At 45.4% G+C, this 24,212-nt stretch overlaps 1 protein-coding gene across 2 annotated transcripts; it reads right to left on the bottom strand.

Annotated features, from left to right (window-relative positions):
* Nucleotides 1–680: 680 nt before the first annotated feature.
* On the bottom strand, nt 681–22,727 carry AK2 (adenylate kinase 2). 2 transcript variants are annotated; one of them, XM_026014468.2, is made up of 7 exons: nt 22,514–22,727; nt 12,985–13,110; nt 10,731–10,841; nt 10,508–10,602; nt 5,408–5,480; nt 3,609–3,804; nt 681–1,581 (listed from the first exon to the last, which is right to left on the bottom strand). In XM_026014468.2, the coding sequence occupies exons 1-7, from the start codon at nt 22,610–22,612 to the stop codon at nt 1,577–1,579; spliced, it is 705 nt and encodes a 234-aa protein (XP_025870253.1). In that variant the 5' UTR covers nt 22,613–22,727; the 3' UTR covers nt 681–1,576. The 2 variants fall into 2 exon arrangements, with proteins under 2 accessions (XP_025870253.1, XP_025870252.1); XM_026014467.2 differs by lacking the exon at nt 681–1,581 and having other exon boundaries at nt 3,435–3,804; nt 22,514–22,721.
* Nucleotides 22,728–24,212: the final 1,485 nt, after the last annotated feature.

The raw sequence follows: 24,212 nt of genomic DNA, 5'->3' as shown, positions 1-24,212 counted from the left end.
CCAGCTTCCTCTGGTTTCTGGAACAGCAGTCATTTCTCAGAAACTGCACTGGCAGAGGTAGCCTTTCTGAAAAGCCTGAGAGCTTCAGCTTGGCACTTTCACTGAACAAGAAATGGATTTGCAAAGAAGCAACCAGGAGTGTTATAGAGACAGCTGAAGAGACAGCCAAAAATCTGGCTAGTGATGAGAAGCACTGGCTTTCTAGGCTGTGGACAGCTGTCCACTCAACAATTATCCAGCCCGGCATGAAGCAGATATTTTTATATATATTTGGATCCAACTAACATTTATCAAGTGTCTGTTTTGTGCCAGGAGCCAAGCACAAAGCTTCTTTTTATAAACTTCATTTAATGCCAACAAGTCTGAGAAGGTGGCATCACACTCCTCTTTTTTCAGACAAGGAAACAGGAGCAGCGTAAATGATTGGCCAGAATTTGTTGCACATCCTCCGCTCCAAGCACAGCGTTGTCTCCACTAAGCGGAGCTGCCTTGTCCTCGGGTGCAAGAAAAGCCTGCCTGCATCTGAGGGGGCTCAAGAGGGTGCGGCTCATCTTATGAGCACACATGGGACCACCCTGTTCTGTAACTTCTAGTGACAAGAGGGGCTTCCAAGCCAGATTAATTCAATGCCATTTTTTTTTCTAGCCCAGATCCCCTAAAAAAAATGCCACAACAGGGGATACAAATTTTTAACATACTTTATTGATTTAGGGGCCAAACAAGGCAGCATTTGGTCGGTTAAGAAAGGCACCTCATTGAAAATAATACATCACAGTGCTGACGAGTGATCCCACTCACAGGATTTGAGGATGGAAAGGACAATCTTTGGATGATGTTGCTTAGGACACTTGCTCTTATTAACAAAGGTCTCTTCCCACATCGTGGATGGAAGATGGCAAGAGCGCAGGGATGCTGAGTGGCTGCTGAGAACTGACCCATGAGAACAGGTGGACCAGTACATAATGGTGCATCATTAAGGAGGGAAACCAGCCCCACTTTCCCCACAACTCGAGGAAACTTGATTAGCTGAGCCACTGCCTCCATGAACACACCCCTCCCCCTCCAATTTCTTTCCAATGTGGAGACAATCTTTTGATCTCATGGTGCAGGGAACTAGGGCCAGGAGTTGAACTCTCCCTGTTCCAAGCTTTAAGAAGGTCAGGACAACAGTTTGATTTCCTGCATTCTTAGGCTGGCAATCCATGAGGCTCTGAGATAAAAACTGAGGTCTTAGGGCATTTGGCTTTAAAAAATATTGTCACCAATCCACAGTAAATGAAACTTGGATCCTTTAGAAACAATACTACACCTCCTTATTTCTATTTACAGCCTCTAATCAGTTTTTTTTTTTTAATTAATTTCCCCCTTCCTCTGTACTTTTTCAGACTCCTCTATTATGTATAAAAGAGATGGCCTCACTACCACATTGCTGTTCTTTGTTACTCCTTTTGGATCCTCACCACTCCTCCCTCTCCATCCTCACCGTGACCACCCCTCCTCTCTGCCCAGCACCTAAGAGCAGGGATCACGCCGCGGGGTGATGAGCAGTGGTGCGGTCTCGCCTGGCCTTCTGTTACTAGGCTGAAATAGAGAGGAAACAAGAGAGAACAAAACGGGTTTTTTAAAAACCAAGTAAATATCAGGGAAGGCTGGCATGCATGCCCCAGCAACCAAATGCATCAGACACTGGACATTGCTCCATCAGGACAAAGAGCTCTCATGCCTGCCTGAGGTTAAGGCTCTGTAATCAAACGAAGCAAAAATCTAAATCCTAACCACTCCCCAGAGGGCATATGCATCCCACATGATCTAGTTTTACCAGCAGCCTGAATAGGCACATGTGAATGTATATGGATGGGTGACAAATATTTGAGCAAGGATCATGCACATACAAGTAGCAAACATTCAAGGACTGTAACTTTGAGGCTGAATGCCTCCAACTGTCCCTAGTGAAAGGGGAGGTGACTCTAGGATCTGTGAAGCCACCTTCACCCAGAGAAGAGTTCCAGACCTCTGCAGACACAGCTCATAGTTTTGGTTTCGCTCCTCTTCCTTGAAGTCATGTGCTTCCCAGAAATGCCCCACACCAGACTGGGTTTCCGTTCAGAATGGGTGGAGTTAGTTTACAGGCAGGGAAACAAGGCAGAGCAGAGCTAGCAGACACTCACATGAACCAGACCAAAAGGAAGAAAGATGGCCACATACCCATGCCTAGCTTCCAGGTAGACAGGGGACAAACCCTCTGATAGTTCCACAGACAGCAGGAGACTCAGGTCAGACGGGGACTGGGACTTTAGAGTCCATTGCAGCAAGTCAGCAGATTATGCTGGGGCAGGCAGCATTATTTACTGGGCCTGCCACTGTTTTTTCCGTGAGGCCACCGTTTTGCGGCCTCTCCCAACAGTCTTATTAATTCATCTGTTTGCCACAAATCAAACAGCACAGCATGGACCTCAGGAAATGCTTAATAGCTGGGAAGCTGAAGTTAGGAATAAAAGTTGGTTACTGTCATAGGTGATCTTATTTTTGGGTCATCTTTTCTTGGGAAGTCTGTGGCTACCACCTTTACCATAAGGGGTAAAGGACTGGATCTGGAGGGGAGAGAGTCTAGTTTAAAAGAGACACATCCGATTGGGGTTTCATATCCCAGAGAAACTGGGTTTGAGTCAACTCTAATGAAAATGAGGCTAAAAACAGATCACCTCCAAATCACAGTTTTGTTCATACTTGGAAACTGAGGCCAACATTAAAAATGAAAACAAATAAACCTACCCTGGTCTCTTTGGGAAGTGGACTGGCTGCTCTCAGATGACCAGCCTGGATGTTCAGAAGACAGTCTGAATTCAAAAGGACCGTCTACTTGGGTTTAATTCTTTGGCAACAATTTAGTTTTCAAACACAGGTCCCAAAAGATCCCTACTTTACAGCACTGTGATGCAGATCACAAAAAATACTACAACTAGCCTGGATCTTTCTATGGTGATACCCTCTCCCAGTCATTTCTGAAATTTGTAACATAAACGCCTTTTTCTTTCCACTTAGGGAAAAGATTAATGATTCCCATCCACACACTGACTCATGTGGCTTTTCACTGTAGGGTAGAAAACAAGTGGAATTCCCTACCACAGCCTGCTGTCAGGAACTTTGGCCCTGCTTGACTTTATATGATCCTGGACTTCTACTCAGCTGCTGGTGATGGAATAAATACCATGAGGTTTTAGAACTGCAGTACCCAGCAGATACCGGAGTTAGGTTATCTTGGCAAAAATAAATAAATAAAATTCAAGAATACGGCTAAAAAAGTATAGCAGTATAGCTGGTATACTTGCCTGTACCTTAGAAAGAAGGAAGACCATACATGTACTTAAATCAACACACACACACACACACACACACACACACACACACAGATGAGATGAGAGTTGCACACACACTGAAGATACATCAAGCAAGTGCTTTTTTAATCAGTACATCAGATGATATTCTTGCTGGCCTGAGGAAGCTTCCCTCCCCCCGCTCTGCAAATCCCACCCACTCCCTCAACAGGCACAGGAAGAAAGAAATTCCGTTTTGGACCCAACATTAGATAAACATAACCAAGTCTTTACATGTGGCTTTGGAGAAGGCTGCTAGGATGCTGGCAAACACGACATCGGGGGTCTGGGTGGCGTCAATGACAGAGTGGATCCCTCGTTTCCTGTAGTAGTCCACCAGCGGGGTGGTCTGAGTGTGGTAGGCCTCCAGGCGGATTTTTAAGGCCTTCTCATTATCATCTGACCGTCGGACCAAGGGCTCCCCAGTGATCTGAGAATAGGAAGAGGGCAGTTAAAGCCTGGGACTGTTAGCAAGGTTTCCTTATCTGATGCCAGATGCAGATTTGCAATGCTGTCTGCTCCCAAAGTCCATCAGAAGGAAAGACAGACTATCTAGATCCCTTCCACTAAAGAACTATAAAGAACTTTGCTACTCCTGGGAAGCTGGTCCCAAGAACAGACCAACCAGTCCAGGGAAGCCAGGGAGCCTGAGGGAGCAAGCGTGAGGAAGGGGGTCTGTGGGAGGAAGATGGGCAAAACCCTTCTCTCACAGCTTCTGCTCAGGCTGTTCGGTTTCCAAGATGAACAATTCTAGCATCAGAAGCAAGAAAGACAGAGGCCCCGGAGATCAGGAGAATACATCAAAATCAGACATGGATTTGCCATTGTAACCTTAGTCACCAAAGTATTTGGTGTTTTCACGCCATCAGCGTTCTGAAAGTGGCAAGTAAAGTGAGAAAGAAGTCTGAATGGCAGCATTCCCAAACGTGGGAAATGTGACTAAGCCAACGCGAGGACTTTGAAACCTGTATGACTTGACAAGCTTGTCTTAAGTGACACAGGCAAACCCGGGAAATTCTTACTATTGCCTGCATGTTCTTTTTTTTTTTTTTTTTTTAATTTTTTTTTTATTATTTATTTATGTAGTCATACAGAGAGAGAGAGAGAGGCAGAGACATAGGCAGAGGGAGAAGCAGGCTCCATGCACCGGGAGCCCGACGTGGGATTCGATCCCGGGTCTCCAGGATCGCGCCCTGGGCCAAAGGCAGGCGCCAAACCGCTGCGCCACCCAGGGATCCCTGCCTGCATGTTCTAAAACAGATGAAGTAGGGCAGCCCGGGTGGCTCAGCGGTTTGGCGCCACCTTCAGCACCTTCAGCCCAGGGCATGATTCTGGAGACCTGGAATTGAGTCCCATGTCAGGCTCCCTGCATGGAGCCTGCTTTTCCCTCTGCCTGTGTCTCTGCCTCTCTTTCTCTTGCTCTCTCTCGTGAATAAATAAAAACCTTAAAAAAAAAAAAAAAAACAGACGAAATAGACTAGTTATGGCAAATGTTACAGTGAACATGTACAAGACCCTCCCTTATACATCTGCATGCAATTGAAGACTGTCCTAAGAACTTGGCAACATTAATCTAACCCAAGGTGTCTGAATCTGTGGGACATGGCAGAGTCACTAGAGAGGGGACATTCTTCTGAAGCAGGACCAGTCAACACAGTTCTCTTCATCCCTGTCCTCTCAGCTTGGCTCTGCTTCTGGGCTTCCAAGCAGCCTTCTCCTGAGATTAGTCAACCATTTAAGTCACCATTATGCCACAGAGGGGTTGCTCTGGATGAAAGACAGGTACAAACTGGGCACTGTGAAGTAGCTGGTGCCGGTGCCTACCTCAAAGAAAAACAAGAAACCACCTAGAGAGGCGCTTTCTAGACAGCTGAGCCACAGCCCAGGTGATTAACTAGGACGTGATATTTCTCATGATTAAGTTAATAATGTTGGCAGGAATAAAGGGAAGATGGAAAGAACAAAGAACAAAAGGGAAGAAAGGAAAAAGGGGAAGGAAAGAAAAGGAAATCTCAAGTCCTGGGTTTACATACATCATCTTTCATGGGTTCCTTTGGAGGGTTGAACTCCTCGTGGTAGGAACGGCCACTCAGAGGGTGAATCAGCCTGAAAGACAGCAAATAAACAAGAGTCAGGTTGCCTTTAAGTATCCCTGCACCTCAGGGGTCTCCAAGTTGACAAGCAGTGACAGGGGAGCTGGACGTGAGGACTTCCACCTAGCACAGAACCCAGCTATAGGTGTCTTTTGCTTGAGAAAATAACTGGGCTTCCAAAAGGGCTTATACCAGAGGGAGTACGTTTTCTATTTTGACCCAATGTGATAATGAGTGTCTGGCTGCTAAAGCTCGCATAAGTACCTAATTCAAGAACTCAGTGCTGGCCTCACACAGCCATTCATTCTATTCACCCACTCGCTCAACAAATGTTTACTAAGTGCTTAGTCTGATTCAGGCCTCACGCTGGATCCGGGGGCTACACAGCAATAAGTCAAGATCTCTGATCACAAGCAGTGCTTACTCTAGTGGGAGAGACAAACGTGGAAAACAACTAAAACAAATGTGATCATCCTTTAATAGAGATTTGTGCAATATGTTATGGGGGACAGAGGGCAGAGAAACTAACCCTATTTTCTATCCTAGATTGGTTACAAAACCCAGAGAGGTGCAACAGAAAAATATGTCCTGCAGATGCAAATGCTACCAGACAGGGCAGCACTCCTCTGCGATCACATAGATAAAAGGCCACCCAAGCATCGGAGAGCAAAGCAATATGAACACTGGCACCAGGAGAAATGACTTACTCAACAAGTCATGAAGTGCCCAAGAATTAAGCATTTAGCTGGTGCTGAAAATGTAGCTAGGCACCACATAGTGCTATACCCCCTTGGGCTGCAAACCTGAGTTCCTGACCAGGAGTGGCTACACCATGGAAGCCCAGAAACCTAAGAAGGGAAGACAGCAGGCCAAACACTGCTCAGCAGCCAGAGTCTGTCTGGTTTCCAAATCTGTGCCAACCCAGGCTTTTTTATTTAACTAATGTCTGCTTTCCTCGTGAAGGTCTGTTAAACTGGGGCTTCCCAACATTTTTCACCTCTTGGTATGTGTGGAAATATTTATGCAGTACTTGTGCACTTGCCCTGCTGGAATAACCCAGGCTTACCTAGCTGCTCTGGTGGCTTAGGGGATCAGTATCTCAGCACATCAGTTGGGAAAGTCCAGGTCAGACTACCAAAGCCTGAGCAGGGGTGCCTGGGTCGCTCAGTCAGTTGAGCATCTGGCTCTTGCTTTCAGCTCAGGTCATGATCTCATGATCGTGAGATCGAGCCCCTTATTGGACTCCGTGCTCGGTGCAGAGTCTGTTTGAGATTCTCTCTTTCTCTCCCTCTGTTCTCTCTCTCTCTCAACAGCACACTTTTGAGGGGCCAAGTGGTCCCTTTATATAGCATTGGTGGGAGCAAGGTGATGGCTGAGTAAAATAAGCTATACTGAGTGGCCTGTGCCTATTACATGACAGGTTAGGATCTCTTTTATTTGAGTTGCTGGAGAGGTTCCTCTGGTGCCTCCACTGGGGAATGGCACCCACCAGGAGACTCAGGGAGAGGCTGTTAGGCTCAGCTACACCTTTCCCTTTGTGAAGGGCTACGAGCATGAGACATGGACCATGATTCTTCACCTTCTGGAGAGCACAAGGCACATAGCAGCCAGGCTGCAGCAGACAGACTCTTTCCTTTCCACAACCCTCTATCTCTTGCTGATTCCCTCAGCCCTCCAGTCACATACAATGTACTGCTTCTTCCCCACTCACAGACTTCGTTTTAAGAGGAATGCAAAGCTCATTTCCTAGAAAGGAAATTAAAGAAAGTCCAAGATCCAAGTTTTCAAAGTGGGATTGGTCTCAGTACCAACCAAAATAGCTGTAAGAGACACTAAGCCTGACCTAGCGGTGGAAGTAGTGATGTAGAGGCATCAAGCCTGGGATTCTAGAGCCACTGCCATTGTTTTGAGTATGACACTCAGATGCCTGTTTTCTCATCCACAAAGTGGGGATGGCTTGAGACATTAGGACAGTCAACTGGTAGGATAATTAGGATATCAGAGAGCCAACACTGAAAAAGTTAAAACCAACAACCGCCAACCATACATATTCAAGACATAAAGTAATGACTCATAATATCGTCAGAAATGAGATCAGAGCTAATCAAAAAGATATTTACAGTGGGGTTTTATCATGTCAGATTTAAGTATGATCCATATTAAACCAACTAGTTCCTGCCTCTTTTTTTTCCAACCATTAGTCTAGTGGACTAGGAGACGAAAAGTGGGCTCTTGGTGCAGTACTATCACTGATCCATAGAGTGAACCTGAAAAAAACAGCTTCACCAGTTTGATGTGCCCTGTTTTCTCCTCTGCAAGGGAAGAGGGTCACACTACACCACTCACTCCCACACCCAGAGACTGAGTCTTCTGCATCCTCTACAACAATCCTGTGGTTTGCTCTTCAGAATCTCTCTGTTCCCCACCAGCCAATCCCAGTTAAAAGCCTCCACAGCTCCACATGGGGATCACAATCAGGCTCCTAGGTGGGTTCTTGTCTGTTTCTCCTTTCCCCTAATTTAGCCTGTATGCCAGGGCCAAACTAATGTTCTTAGAATGTTGTTTCTGCCATTAACACTTCATGGCTTACGAACAACCCAGAACTCCTGACACGTCTACCCTCTTTACCTTGGCAAACCTCCCCCAGCCAAGCTCCCATCTGACCGTCTACCACCCAGTCCCCCAGAACACTCCTCTGACTCTGGACATTCTGCTACTAGCCCCAGCTAGAGGCCTTCTCCCAGCCTATACTCATTGCCAACTCTAACTCCTTGCTGGAGAGCCTCCCTGAAATCCTCTCCATCCAGGAAGGCCATGTTTGACATTATACCTCTCCTAGGCAGCCTTCCTTTCTTGCCCCTAGGCTCGCTCCTTAGGACTACCAACTGCGCTAACCAGTCCAGGTTTCTTGTATGGCCTATAGACTTTCTGAGGTCAGAGATGGGCATATCGCTCTTCTGTACCCTCTCCTGGTCCCCTGCCTGAGTCTAGTGCTGTGCTGGGCACTGAGGAACATGGGCTGATTGAAGCAAAGGCCCCCAGGGTCAACTAGTACAGTTAACATCTGCTTTGTACATCAGGGACCTCAGCCCTGTGCCTTCCCGCCAATCTTACCACTTCTTGGCCTGCCTCAACTTTGTCTACTCTGTCAGTGGGGACACAAAAATAAAACCCAAAAGTTCCTGCATTGAAGGTGCCTATGAGGGATCCCTGGGTGGCGCAGTGGCTTGGCGCCTGCCTTTGGCCCAGGGCGCGATCCTGGAGACCCGGGATTGAATCCCACGTCGGGCTCCCGGTGCATGGAGCCTGCTTCTCCCTCTGCCTGTGTCTCTGCCTCTCTCTCTCTCTCTCTATCATAAATAAAAAAAAAAAAAAAAAAAAAATTAAAAAAAAAAAAAAAGAAGAAGGTGCCTATGAAATACCTGGAAACATGAAACCTGGACATTTGGACAAAAAATTAATATAAGGTGGATCCCACAGTATCCAATATAGCCTCTCAGGAAAATACCTGTAACACTCATTGCTGTCTGTTTACATGTCTACCTTCCCCCTTAAAGAGACAGACTGCAGACCCATGGAAAAAATGTGCAACCTCAAGAAGAAATCAATGTAATTAAATTACAACAAGAAAACATTTTCCCTCTAATTAAATCCAAAAGTCTACAGGTACTATTATGATCACAGCATCAATTTAACAGCAGACAACTAGAAAAAAACACAACTGTACCACAATAAGGGGACGAGTAAGTAAATGATGGTTCGTCTACTGTGAAATACAGTGCAGCAATTAAAAATAATAGTCATGGATGTCTGGTTCAAGCTGGTAGGCTGACCACCTTCCCGAGACTCCATTAAAATGACTAAGGGATATAAAAGCCATAGCCCACAATAAAGATGAGAATGCGAGGTCTATAAGAGGCTGAGAGCTTCCCACATATTTCTGGAAGGCACAAAGCAGATGGCAGAGTGGACAGTGAAATAGGGTAGAGGTAGCCTAAAGCAGTGGACCTTTCAGAGCAAACTCAATCAGAAACAAAAGCATTTCTGTGTTCAGTGGTGACTACCACAGAGAAACAAGTACTTTTAAGATTTTATTTATTTATTTACTTAAAATAAACTCTACACGCAGCGTGGGGCTCCAACCTACAATCCTGAGATCAAGAATTGCATGTTTCGCTGAGCCAGCCAGGTGCTTGAAGAAACACTTACTTTATTTTTTTTTAAAGCTTTATTTACTTGAAAGAGAGTAAGAGTGAGAGTGAAGGAGCACACACGAGCATGTCCTTAGGTGCGGGGGAAGGGCAGAGGAAGAGGAAGAGGGAGAAAGACTCTGAAGCAGACTCCGAGCTGAGCACGGGGCCCAACACAGGGCTTGATCTCACAACCCTGATCACAACCTGAGCCAAAATCAAGAGTTGGACACTTAATCAACTTAGCCACCCAGGGGCCCTGAAACAAGTACTCGAAAATGAAACATGCAACAAAGCAATAGTGGGTTTTGCAGAGGTGGCTGTACCATGAGCAAAATTTTCCTCCATTTTCTAAACTTTGTGTAGGTGGTCATATTATTTTCACAACTAATACAAAAGGGACAGCAAGTTATGGCAACTCCAAGTGAAACCAGATTTCAGGGCACTGAAATAGAGATAACCACATAAGAAATGTAATCTTTCTGAAGCCCCTACTGTAAGTGAGGCTCTGAACTAGGAACTGCATGGTATCCAAAATGTAGCACAGTTCCTTGAAGCAGGTCTTATTAACCCCACTCTACAGAGGAGGAACTGACCTTGGAGAGGCTAAGAAACTTGCCTAGGGTCAGAGTTAAAAGGTGACAGGGCAGAGATGCTGACTGACTTCAAATCTCTTGCTCTTCTTTCCACACATCCCCATCCCATGTCACCACTTCAGTGGATGTTACCAAACCAGATCAACCCATGTTCATATGGTACTCAGCTGCTCGCCTGGGATTGGGCAAGGGCAGCTCTGCTGGTCTGATAAAGCTCTGAGGTCGCAGGACCAGAAGGGACAGAGGACAAATACCTTCCTGTGATTCTTCGGATCAGTAGAGAGTCTGGGATGCTGAATTCAATCACAGAGTCAAGCTTCTCTTTCCTCTTCTCCATGAGGTCATCAAGCTGTAAGAGAGTATGTGGCTCACCTAAGCTACCAGAGCTTGATCAGAGCCATTTCCCTGAAAGGAATTTAGATATAAAGGGCCAAGAGTTCATTTCCATGCATCGGTGAAACAAATGGAGGCACCCACCATTTCTGCCTGCCTCACAGTCCGAGGGAAGCCATCTAGAAGAAAACCATTCTTGCATTGAGGGGTTTCCAAATTCTTCTCAATGAGCTCCACTACCATTTCATCACTCACCTGGAAGTGAAGAACAAGACAGCCTTGGAATTAAATCTGTTAATTAGTTGACAGCCCAACTCCAGGGCCACAAATTTGTGTCTATATAACCTGATTAACAGCATGTTTTCCTGACCCCAAAGAAGCAAATATCAGAGCAAATGTGGAATGGCTCCACCTTCCAAAGAAAATTCAGTTTCATGATTTTTGTGGTTGCCATATATGTGTTCTCTTCCCTTGAGATTCTCTTGTGTCCCAACAATGTGGCTGAGGGAAAAGGATCCACTGCCTGTTACTTGGACAGGAGGCTTCCATGTCTTAGGTACTGAGGTCCTCTCCAGCCATTAGTTAGAATCCTTTTCATCAGATAACAGCTCATCAGCAAGCAGCTGTCAAGACGTTAGGAAGGTGATGGCTTCTCTCTGAGAGATCACTGAGAAGGGCTCCACAGGAGAATAGGGGTTGACCAAAATGCAGAAAGGCACCAACTTTCCCTGTTTCACAATTTGCATTAGGCCAACAATAAAGTGGCCCAGGCCACCCCGGACGTGAGGTAAGAGACAAGGTCATCGAATTGGCAAGACTGGGTCAGAACCAAGGAAATGAGGCACCAGCCCAACATACCTCTTAACCTCTCTCAAAGCCCCAATGAGGACCCAACCCAGCTTTCCAAAACTGGTTTTTCTCCTGAGCTTTCATAGAAACAGCAGTTCCCTACCAGTACAACAGTGAAGGCTGCTAACGTCTTATCTCCTAGGACTGGCTGTGAACTTGGGAACAAAGTACAAGCTCTGTGACGAAGTAAAGGCTGTAGATAAGCAATCTCATGGCCATATCCCAATTTTTTTCTCAGCACAAGATCTTCTGCCAAGACCCAAAGTCCAAAATATCTAGTTTTCTGGTTTAGCTCGAGGTCTCACAAACATGAAGGGAAAACTAGAGGTAAAGGGGTAGGTGGGTGGGCAGGGGTACTACTGATGTAGCTACGGAATCTCAAAGCCTGCCAGGAGGTAACCTGGAGATAAAGGCAGAGCCCAGTGCCTTCCCCAACCAATACTCTAAAAGAGAAGATCAGAAGATCTTTCATCAGAAGATGAAAGATCAGAAGATCAAGCACAAAATGACTTCTGAAAGAGATTCCCAGATGATAAATATACCTTTTTATCCTCCCCTTCCCCCCAAATAATAAATCTGATCATCTTCATGTATGAACATAAAATAAGGAAAATGTTAAGGAAGCAAGTGGTTTGTAACTTTTTAAGTACTTATGGTGTGTCTTTTTGCTCATCAATATTCTATATTATAACCATTGTTTCTGTAGTTTAATTAAAATTATTTCTTGGTGTTTCAGCTTACTAAAACGCCTGAAGGTGATTCTCAGAGGCCAAGTCCCAGAATAACTCAGTTACAACTAAGCTCTGGCACTAACCAAAGAAGATTTAGTAGTTAATAGAACATAATCATCCAATTAGATCAATTGGACTAATAATGTAAGAAAATGCTATTATTTCCCCCAAATAGGAGAAATTACTTTTGTCAATTGCCAGTAACTCCACTGTTAGAGATACAGAACACAGAGCCACAAAAATAGAGTTAAAACACTCTGTGGTTTCCTGCATTCTCTCTTGGATAATCCTTGAGTTCTGGCCCAGGGATGGCAGTTTCATTTTTGGCTCTAAAAATTGGGCATGTTACAAAATGCATCAGCACAAACGGACCTCAAGTATATTGTGAATAGAGGCACCTACCGGCATGTGACTATTAAACTTAGAGTCGTGAGTTCTAGCCCCACATTGGAAGTGGAGCCTACTTGAAATAAAATATATTTTTTTAAAAAAAGGAATACTGTAAATAAAATAAATGCCACACATTCAGAACGAACCACATAACCTACTACTCTAAAGGTTCATGTAATGTGTAAGTTTGTTAGAACATCCCTCAGCACAGGGCTGTCTGACAGAATTTTCTACAATAATGGAAAGATTCTAAACCTGTGCTGGCTAACAAATTCTTGAAATGTGGCAAGTGAGACTGAGTGACTGAATTCTCAAGTAAATTAAATCGGAAGTAATTTCTATGGTTCCATGTGGCCAGGGGCTACCAAATAAGGCAGTGCCGATAGAGACTCGGGAATACCCACATTCACTGGTACCACCAAACCTACCAATTTCCCAGCATCCATAGTGGCCTTCAGCTTTTTCCCCAGTTCTGAGCCAGAAGCCACCATGGCCCTCAGCATGTCCCCCGTAGCCAAATGGCAGACACAGAAGTTTTCAGCCAATTTGGGTGCCTGTGGAGGGGAAGAGGAAAATCAAGACAGTTAACACTGAATGCTCGGCCATCAGATGGCCTGGGTGTGAACCTGGCCCTGGCACTCACTGGCTGTGTGAACTTCAGCAAGTGCCAATTTCCTTACCTGTAATAGGGATTAAAGTAACTTATATTATTTTTAAAAATATTTTATTTATTTATTCATGAGAGACATAGAGAGGCAGAGACATAGGCAGAGGGAGAAGCAGGTTCCCTGCAGGGACTCCAATGCAGGACTTGATCCCTGGATCCTGAGATCATGCCCTGAGCCAAAGGCAGATGCTCAACCACTGAGTCACCCAGGCATCCCTCTTTTTTTTTAAGATTTTATTTATTTATTTGAGAGAGAGAACACATACACAGGTGGACAGAGCAGCAGGCAGAGGGAGAAACGAGCCAGCCCTATGCAGGGCTCAATCATAGGACCCCAAGATCATGACCTGAGCAAAGGCAGACTCAACTGACTGAGCCATCCAGATGCCTCTAAAGTACCTTATGTTCTAATGTAGAATGATTAGTGGGTTACAGTAAGCATTATTATGACAAAATACATATAAAGCACTGAAAACCGCACCTAGCACACAGGAAGTGGTCATAAATATTCGCTATTACCGCTACTTTCACTTGACACACACTAGTGACACAAAAGCCTCAGTTTATAAACGGGAAGAGTCAAAATACCAGTATTGGTACTTCACATCGTTGCTGCAGTTTATTTTTATTCATTTAAAATTTTTATTTTTAAGTAATCTCTACACCCAGCCTAGGGCTCAAACTTATGACCCTGAGATCAAGGGTCGTATACTGTACTGAGCCAGCCAGGAGCCCTGGCTGATGTGAAGTTTAAATGAGTTCATGTATATAAAGCACTCAGCATGATGCCTGACATATAATGTGTTGAATGAGTATTTCCCAAAGAATGAATGTGTCTGTCAAGTCCTGTGGCCACTGGCATGGGAGACAGCTGGGGCCCGGTGAAGAATTCTGGTTTCCCCCAGGCACACCTGGTTCTTCCCCCTATCCTCTCAGAGGCTCAGTTTCCTTGCCTGTTTATTTTTTTATTTTTATTTTTTAAAGAGGTTTCTTTTTTTTTTTAATTTTTATTTATTTATGATAGTCACACACAGAGAGAGACAGAGAGAGAGAGAGAGGCAGAGACACAGGCAGAGGGAGAAGCAGGCTCCATGCACCGGGATCCCAACGTGGGATTTGATCCCGGGTCTCCAGGATCGCGCCCTGGGCCAAAGGCAGGCACTAAACCACTGCGCCACCCAGGGATCCCTCCTTGCCTGTTTAAAATGAAGGCAAAAAGGCTCCATCTTAGAAAGTAGCTCTGAGGATCAGACAGGATACATAAAAAGAGCATTTGGCTAACAGTATATACTTACTTAGTTTCAGGAGGCAATATAGCCTTTTGGTTAACACATGGGCTTCAGAGTCAAAATTCCTGGGTTCCAGACACCGATGACTAGATATGTGACTTGAGAAAAACTGTATAACCTTACCATGTTTCAAATTTCCTCTAAGTCAAATGGAAACAGTAACAGTACCTCCATCACTGGGTTGATAGGATCAAATGGAGTTGACATATATACACAGGGACAGGCGCATAGTAAATATTCTATGAACATCAGCTGTACTATAACCCCTGCCCTAATTCCATGTTCTTTCATAGAGAAAGAAAAAACTGATGCCTCTTCCAAGAACTGTGCTGGGAGCCAGGAAGAGACACGGACCCTGTCCTCTACAGGTTCCCAGTTTGGTGGACAAAATAGCAGAATAAAGACTAGAAGAGGAAGAAACTCTGGACAGCCCAACAGTGGTTTTGCAGTGGCAAAAGCCCTGGAAGAGTTCACAAGGAACAGAATCAGTTTAAGAAGCTTAGCATCCTGGTTCAATTGTTTTATAAAATAAGTAGGGTTGGTTGGATTTTTATTCAAACCAGTGCACTGGGAGTTTTCTTAGTTGCACACAGAAAAGCAAAATAGATTTAACTCAGTGTAGCAAATTCTAGTTTGTGTTCATGGACTGATTCAGTTCAAGCAAAGACCTGACTCAACAGCAAAATGGAATTCAGATGAAGGAGGCATTAAAAACTGCACTTTGGAAAACCAATGAAGGTTGGACTCTCTGGCAGTGGAAAACCTTCTGGTCTTCCAGGCTGGCATGGTGGCCACGTACCCAAAGAACTGAGCTTTTCTGTCAGTCTTTCTCCTTGGTTGTTGAAGCTAACTTGGGTGAAAATTTTGGAGATTAGGATTATTCATGGTGGAAGACTGACCAAAACACCACAGAGCTGTTACCACAGAACCTAACTTTCTATTTTTTATCACCCCCGAATTGCAGGATTCTTTTATGCTGCTCCCGATGATTGGATTCCACAGCTGGGTGTAAGAACACTCCACTAGGGGGGGTGCCTGGGTGGCTCAGCCAGTTAAATGTCTGCCTTCGGCTGAGGTCATGATCCCAGGGTCCTGGGACTGAGGCTCCCTGCTCAATGAGGAGTCTGCTTCTAGCCTCTCCCTCTCCCTCTGTATTCTTTCTCTTCTCAATAAATAAAAAAAAAAAAAAAAAAAAAAAAAGAACATTTCAATAGGGAAGGCATGGCAAAGCAGAATAACTCCTTCATTCTCTACTGGCTGCATGGAAGTCAATGTGGTGGGTTGTAAAGAGCATGGACTTTGGAGTCCCACAGATTTACACAGGGATCCTGGCTAAGGCTTAACAGCTTTGTGACCTTGGGCCAGTTACTTCACTTCTCAGCCTCTGTTTCCTCACCAAAAGGGGATGTCTACTTCATCGGGCTATTGTAAGGATAAAATAAAGTAAGTACCCAAAACATTAAGACACACAGTAGGAAATTAATTAAGACCTCCTTCCATGGTCTTTCTCTTTTGCATTACAAACTACAGAAGCAGCCTGATGAAATAACTTTATTATACTCCCCTCACATTTCAAGTTTATCTTTAGACCATTGCTTCTACTCCAAGTCACCTGGGGGTGCTGTAAAATGCAGATTCTGATCCCACAGGTTAGGGCCTGAGCAACTGCATTTTTAACAAGCTTGCAGGCCTGGCTGTGCTGTTGGCCCCTGGACCGTACTCTTGATGCTGAGGCCCTGAGTCACTTGGGTCTCACTGGCCATGGACCAGGAAATAGGCTCATCACTCCTGTGAGAACCCTAAGGGATAGGGGCAGGCTTTTGCGAGGCATGGGTAAGAATGGCTAAAACCACTAGAGAGGCAGCATGGGGGGTTTAAGGTTCTCAGTCTTCAGTATATTATCACCCTCCTCTGGGGCACACTAAAAATACAAAGCCAGGCCTGCCCTTAAAGTTTATGACTGAGTGCTTGTTAGGCAGCACCCTTGGATTCTGATGTACAGTTTGTGAAGTCTTGGGGTAGCACTGCAATATTGGCTTTTTGGTGGTACAGATCTGGGTTGGAAACTGGGACCTACAATTTACTCACTGTATCTCCCTGAACAAGTTATGCAGCCTTCTTAAGTCCTCAGTGTCTTCATCACTAGAGAACAGAAAATAATGTCTATTTTCAGAGTTTTATTTTGGGGATTTAATAAAACTATGTATACAAAAGCATTCAGCATAGTGCCTGGCATCTAGAGAAATAAAGGGAAACTATTAGTTGTTGAAGTTTGATTTAATCTCAAGTGTTTTCTCACTTTGTCTTTATCTCTCTGCCTCCACTCTTTCCCACTCTCATGTCCCATGTTCCTATATATGTAGCAGGAATCATCTCCTAAAATACTGTTGGGTGCACCCCCTACCCCACCCCCAAAGCGTGTGCACACTCCCCACCCCCCACATTCAGAAGCCTTCCATGTGTCCTCTGTGTAATAGGGGAGAAGTCCAAATACCTAAGTCTAGCATTCAGTGTCTTCCACAATAAACTTCTTACACTTCCCAAGCTCTTTCAATTTACTTCTATAGGTCCACTATCTGGATGCTTCGCACCACTGCAAACAGTGGCTCTATGTATGATTCCCAAATACATAAGCATCTCTGAGGACCTTGGCTCCTCTCCCTTCCCTCCGATGGTCTAAACTCAACCTTTCACAGTAAGCAAATTCTAAGCATATCTCTCCCCAAATATCCCTTCTTTCTCTGATAAGGATTCATTTGACTTGGAGTGTCTGCAACATGCCAAGCAATTTTACCATGCACTGTTTTACTGTATTTAGTATGCATAATATAAAACAAACCCATGAGTAGGAACTATTTTTATCTATATTTTATAAATGAAATTCAGAGGCTAAATTAAATTGCCCAAGATCACATAGCTAGTAGTAACAGCAGAGCTGGCAAGCCCTAGTTCTTATCCATGACATTATATGGCCTTTTAAAAAAACAACCCGTAGAGCCTTAGTGGCTGTCTTTGGGGAAGTGTGTGTGTGTGTGTGTGTGTGTGTGTGTGTGTGTCTGGAAGAGAACACAAGGAGGACTTCACCAAGCTGACAATATTCTGATTCTTGATATGGATAGAAGCTACACAAATGCAATTGTGAAAATTCACATTGTGAAAATTCATCAAGCTGCTCACTTATGATATTTGTACCTTTTTCCATGTATATTATACCTCAGTAAAAAGCTTTTTAGGGATGCCTGGGTAGCTGAGTGGTTGAGCATCTACCCTTTGGCTCAGGTCATGATCCACGGGTCCTGGGATTGAGTCCCACATCAGGCTCCCCACAGGGAGCCTGCTTCTTCCTCTGCCTAACGTCTCTGCCTCTCTCTGTGCGTCTCTCATGAATAAATAAAATCTTTAAAAAAAAAAAGTCTTTTCAAAAGCACAGGAACCCGTGTTTAAATTTTTTTTTTTAATTTATTTATTTATGATAGTCACAGAGAGAGAGAGAGAGGCAGAGACACAGGCGGAGGGAGAAGGAGGCTCCATGCACCGGGAGCCCGACGTGGGATTCGATCCCGGGTCTCCAGGATCGCGCCCTGGGCCAAAGGCAGGCGCCAAACCGCTGCGCCACCCAGGGATCCCCGGAACCCGTGTTTAAATGTCAGCTCTGCCTCTTACCATAAAACCTTAGGCCAGTGATTTTTTTGAGACAATTTTCTCACCTATAAATTGGGGATAATATTGCCAACATTACTGGCTGGGCGTGAAGAACGGAATACTCTTGACAAATTATAGTTCTTATTCTAACCCCTAGCATTTGTCAGAGTCACTCACCTGACACTTCCCACATGGTACTTTGCACTGGTATGTACTATGTGCATGCATATTCATTTCTGCCTCTACACCTAGACTAGTATCACTGGTGTAAGATGGTGACTCTGCTCAGGAATCAGTCATGAGTTCAAATTCCGCCTTTGTTATTTCCTTACATATATCCGGGGGCAAGATACAGCTTCTGGGCCTCAGTTTATCAGTAAAAAGGCATGGATAATAGGATCTACCTCTTAGGGTTGTAGGGTTAAATCAGATGCCATGTAAAATTTTTGACTAGGGGCCTGTTGCATAACTAAGCAAAGGGTGATTGTTATATTATACCCTCTTGAGGGCAACAGCTGCTCTCTGCATGTCTAACACCAAAACTATAAAACACAACATGCATTGGGTAGGGGAAAAATCTATTTATTTATTATTTTTTTAAAGATTTTATTTATTCATGAGAGACACACACACAGAGAAAGGCAGAAGCACAGGCAGAAGGAGAAGCAGGCTCCATGCAGGGAGCCCGACGTCACGCCCTGGGCTGAAGGTGGGCGCTAAACCACTGAGCCACCGGGCAGCTAAGGCTGCCCAGAAAAATCTAACCCAGAGTAGGAGATAGCAACAGAAAGAGGAGGGGGCTTTGGAGCCATTCAGATGCAGGATCTGCCAATTACTTGCTATGTAAACTAGAGAACAGGCCCTTTGAACTTCAATTTCTTTAACTGTAAAAAGGGGAATTAGAGTATGGGACTCATAGAAGTGTTTGTCACTGCATTGACACAGCTAAGGTGAAGAACTGGTATAAGCTGGACACATGGAAAAAACTGAACAGGGCTGGCAGAGAAAATAGGAAACACACCTTGGTCATGATATCTGGGGGCTGCTTCAAAATAACCTGTGAAGGGAGAGTGGATGGGGAAGGAATGGCCACCAGCTAATGGTTGTGAGGGCTAGATAATGGGTACACAGGGATCAGTTTTCTTTTGTATTCAAACTTGTGGCATCTGGGTGGTTCAGTCAGTTAAACCAATTCTTGATTTCGGCTCAGGTCGTGATCTCAGAGTGGTGAGACTGAGCCTCATGTTGGGCTCTGTACTGGGCACGGAGCCCATGTAAGATTCTCTCTGGGCAGCCCTGGTGGCGCAGCGGTTTGGCGCCGCCTGCAGCCTGGGGTGTGATCCTGGAGACCCAGGATCGAGTCCCACATCAGGCTCCCTGCATGGAGCCTGCTTCTCCCTCTGCCTCTCTCTGTCTCTATGAATAAATAAATAAAATCTTAAAAAAAAAAAAAAAAGATTCTCTCTCCCTCTGCTTCCCTCCCCCCCACTGCCCCCACTCTCAAGTGCTCTCTCTCTCTCTCTAAAAAAAAAAAAAAAAAAAAAAAACCCACAAACTCTTCATAAAAAAGTCAGGGGGTGCCTGGGTGGTTCAGTTGATTAAGCGTCTGCCTTTGGCTTAGGTTGTGATCCTAGGATCCTGGTATCCAGCCCAAGTTAGGCTCCCTGCTCAGCTGGGAGTCTGCTTCTGCTTCTCCCTCTGCGCCGCCCCCCTTTGTGCTGTCTCACTTGCTCCCTCTCTCAAAATAAATAAAATCTTTAAAAAAATAATAGGTAGTGGTGCCTGGCTGGTTCAGTCAGTGGAGCTGCGACTCTAGATCTTTGAGTTCAAGCCCCATGTTGGGAGTGGAACCTAGTTAACTAAAAAGTAAACAAAATATTTTTTTAAAAAAGGGATGCTTGGGTGGCTCAGCAGTTTAGCACCTGCCTTCGGCCCCGGGGGTGATCCTGGAGTCCCAGGATTGAGTCCCATGTCAGGCTCCCTGCATGGAGCCTGCTTCTCCCTCTGCCTGTGTCTCTGCCTCTCTCTCTTTCTCATGAATAAATAAATAAAATCTTAAAAAAAAAAAAAAAGTTAGGATGTTTGCAGATTAATTGCTGCTGGAAGCTGTTGCTTTCCAACCTTTGATTAATGAACACTGCTGTTTTTTTCAACTCCACAAAACTACAACCACCAGTATTCCTACTGTCCCACTTAATGAAAAGGTATATATAAGTTAAAAGACTTGTGTTTCCAAAAAAAAAAAAAAAAAGACTTGTGTTTCCTCAACTCCCAATTACTTCTCCTCCACTTCCACAAAGTGTTTTCTGACCAACACCCACCATACATGCACCCTTATAAATCAGCTCATAAGTATAATTTCCTTCAAAACTTCCTGAATACATCACCCTTTACACTGAAATACATCCGAGTTGGGGGGAGGAGAAATGTGTAAGGTGAAAAGAAGTCAATAATTACTGAACACCTACGATGTGCCAGGTTGTCATCTAGGTACATAGGGTTACTTTACACATATATATGACACAATCTTCCAATATCCTTGTCAGCTTTTGGCCTACACGAGTAAGGACCTTATCAGTTTTGTTCACTTCTCTATCTCCAGTGTTCGGTACTCATGAAATGTTGAATAAGTAAGGTAGGTATTATCACCATTTTTCAAGCGAAGACATTAAGGCTTAGAAGTTACACAGCTCGCTAGACCATAAAGCCCCGTCTCAGCACTGGGACAGATTGTTCATTATACAACTAAGGGAATTATTAACTTCCTTATGAACTAAGAAAAAATAATTGACGCATCTGAGCTACTCTGTTTATACTCAGTCACTCACAGCAAAAGTCCGCAGAGTCTGGGATTAAACATTCCTAGGCTGCAGTTTCCCTAATAACAGAGAGTGGTAGCAACAAGAGACTTCAAAGTTACTGAGGTCAAGTGTATTAGGTGAGTTCCAAGGATGAATCAGCTCCAGCTATAGAGAGAAAAGGGAAAGTGGTCGTTCTTGACCTAGTGCCCAGAGCCAAAAAGCAATTATCACAGGAATGAGCTGAATCTCCCAGACTTCCCTTGTCATCATCCACATTATTCTGTGTCCTTCATCCATTTCCAACCCCATCAAGTGCCAAGTGATGTGCTGGGTGCCAGAGGGGTCCCAAGAATGAGTAAGACAAGATCTTTTCCAGAGTTAGAAAAGTGGGCGGGCACAAAGCTGTCCCTAGAACACCATTCACTTAGGCACTCAGACTTGCAAGAACTCCCTCTTTATTTACTTATTTAAAGATTTTATTTATTTACTTGGCACACACACACCGAGAGAAAGCACAAGCAGAGAGTGGCTGGCAGAAGGAGAGGGGGAAGCAAACTCCCCACTGAGCAGGGAGCCCAATGCAAGATTCGATCCCAGGACCCCAGAATCATGACCTAAGCCCAAGGCAGATGCTCAACAGACTGAGCCACCCAGGTGTCCCCGAATTCCCTCTTTAGAACCTAACAACCAACAAGAACCTGTGACCCGGGAGGCAATGCCAAACCTAATGCAGGAAGGGTACACTGATAACCCAAACCTATGGGCCTCCATTTTCAAAATGAGATCATAGATCCCAACTCTGATCTATGGGTCCATTACAGCACAGAACCAAGTGAGACCCCACGGTCTGCTAAGGTAGAAGGTAACTTTAGACTCCAAACTCCTGGAGCCCCATGGCTCCTGAGGTTCCAGACTGGATGAAGTCAATTTCGCTGTCTTCAAAAAGCAACTGACCTCTCTGGGCCTGTTTCCTCACCTGTATGTTGAGGTACCCTCTCCCATTCCCCCAACTTAACTGGCTCAGGCAGGTCATGCCTCATGTCTCTTAGTACTCCTCTCATGAGCACATGCCAGCTCCCCCCGCCCCACGTGCTGGAGATGCTCCTCCACCCTCAGTCATTAATCCTAAGAAGCAAGGTTGCCCTACCCTGAGTGCCTGGCACATAGCCCTGAACAATCCACTTCCACACTGCAGGGAATCTGGGGTCCCTGGCTCCACTCAGGCTGTAATCTAGATGCCTCAACCGAAGGCTCACCCCACCGCTCAAACCCTCTCAGCTTTTAACCCCTGAAGGGATCTAAATCAGTCCTCCCATTCCCCCCAACACGACACCTCAAACCTAGATCCCTCCAGAACTCTAATGCTACCTCAGGCTTCCCCCGACCTCCAATCGCACCCTCTCGCAAACGCCTTACCAGAATCCCAGACGCCGGCCAGGACCCCCACACCCTCCCCAGGCCTAAGCCCACGGTCCCGCTCCAGGGCGATCCGGACCTCCGGCCGTCCTGACCTTGGGATTCCACAGGCTCCGCCGCCGAGCCCGGCCCCGCAGCTCACCTGGGTACCCTTGCCCGCCCCGGGAGGCCCCAGCAGCACAGCCCGGATGCCTTTAGGACTCTCTGGGGCCGGTTCGGCCGCGGGGACGTTGGGAGCCATGGCCGCCAAGCCTCTCGCCGCTCAACCCGCCAGCGCACACACACACCTCGCAGGTCCAGCGCTTCCAGCCTAGCGCGCGGCGCACGCCACGCACGGCCCGCTCGCCGCTAACACTGGTCCGCTGCCACGTCCGTCAAGTCGCTCAGCCCGCCCCCGAGCGCGACGGACACTTCAACCTACCAACCACGAGGCCAGGCTGCGGAAGGCTGCTTCTTATTGGATAGAATCTGTCCGGGAGTAAGGAAGGGGCGGGCCATCATGGACCAAGTGGGGTTGGGGCTCGCGGCGGGTGTGCGGAGTGGGCGGGAAAAAGTGAAGCAAGACTGGAGGCCGGGCTGGGAGTTCCAGGTTGGCTTTGACAGTTAATGACACCGGCAAGTCCGGTGAAGTCCTCTGAAATTGCCCCGGGAGTGCAAATGAGGGAAAAATCAGTCTTAGAAGACAAATTGATAATATGTATCAAATATCCTTTGGCCCAACAACTGCACTTTCAGGAATTCAAGACATAATCCAAGAAAGATATGGTGAAGGTTTGAGTAACAAAGATATTAATTGTAGCACTTACAACAGCCAAAAAAGCCTCAAATAAGCCAACCAAAGAACAAAACAAAACAAAAACAAAGGCAATATCCCAAATGTTCAACGAGATTGGTTAAACAGATCGCAGCAAATTTGTATCCTGAATCCCTGCCCCTTCCCCCCCATCGTATAAAATATTTAAACACACGGGGGAAATGTTCACCAAACAGGATACAAAATTGCAGTTACAACAAAATCTCAATTTTGACTTTACAAGTGGTGATTTGACTTTACACAGTGGTTACAGGAGCCTCTCCCCTTCTTTGTGCATGTTTATATTGTCAAAAAGTTCTATAGTAAGTTCTGTAATAAACAGCTACTACTTTTATAATAAGAAAACAACCGTTTTTAAGTCAGGGAAAAGTAGTTTTTCTCGAAAGAGATGACCTTCTCTTGGAGAGGAAAAGTATTTCTACAGCTTTTTGGTGTGTGAGAGTTTCATCCACACCCCCTATGAAGCAATCCCTGAGGCCCTGGCAAGACCAGCCCCAAGGGCCCTCTTGGACTTTTAGTCAGAAACAATTATGTTTCCTCATAGGCCCTTTGCAACTCATTTTCTACATCCTGGTAGTGAATTTGATTTCCCTTCAGTGTGGTCTCTTCTATTTTACCTCACAAAAGAAATGAACATTTATTCCCCCTCTGCATGCTGGACTGCTTACAAGGTGCCTGGCCTTGAAAGAGGCAGAGATTGTTAAAACCATTTTTTAGGAAAATATGCAGTGGTTAGCCCAGAGCCACATAGTGGCAGGGTCACAATTAAGACTGCGGAGGATGAGCTAGAGAGCCTGAGTCCCAGAGAGCCTGTCAGGATTTGTAGGGGTGAGGGTGAGGGTGGGGAACAAGAACATCTTTTCTGGTGGAAGCTTCTATGTAGCCAAAATTCACTTTACTCCGAGAAAGCCAGAGTTTATCAAGGTGTGCTGTGCCCAAGGCACCAGGCAAGGGACGTAGGAGCAGTTTTCCCTTTCTGCCACTAATCCCTACAGTGATTTCTACCAGGCATGGATCCCTCAGGAAG

The sequence above is a fragment of the Vulpes vulpes genome, chromosome 2 (genome assembly GCF_048418805.1).
Source record: "Vulpes vulpes isolate BD-2025 chromosome 2, VulVul3, whole genome shotgun sequence".
In the NCBI taxonomy this organism is placed as follows: Eukaryota; Metazoa; Chordata; class Mammalia; order Carnivora; family Canidae; genus Vulpes; species Vulpes vulpes.
This window is presented reverse-complemented; position numbering and strand designations above follow the sequence as displayed.

What these genes read in the sequence shown, in the direction of transcription:
- AK2 (XM_026014467.2), bottom strand. Translation starts at nt 22,612, where the DNA reads ATGGCTCCCAACGTCCCCGCGGCCGAACCGGCCCCAGAGAGTCCTAAA. An exon ending in GGGCGGGCAAGGGTACCCAG is followed by an intron (nt 13,111 to 22,513) that starts GTGAGCTGCGGG and finishes TCCCCTCCACAG; the next exon opens with GCACCCAAATTGGCTGAAAA. An exon ending in ATCCGAAGAATCACAGGAAG is followed by an intron (nt 5,481 to 10,507) that starts GTATTTGTCCTC and finishes GCTGTCTTTCAG; the next exon opens with GCTGATTCACCCTCTGAGTG.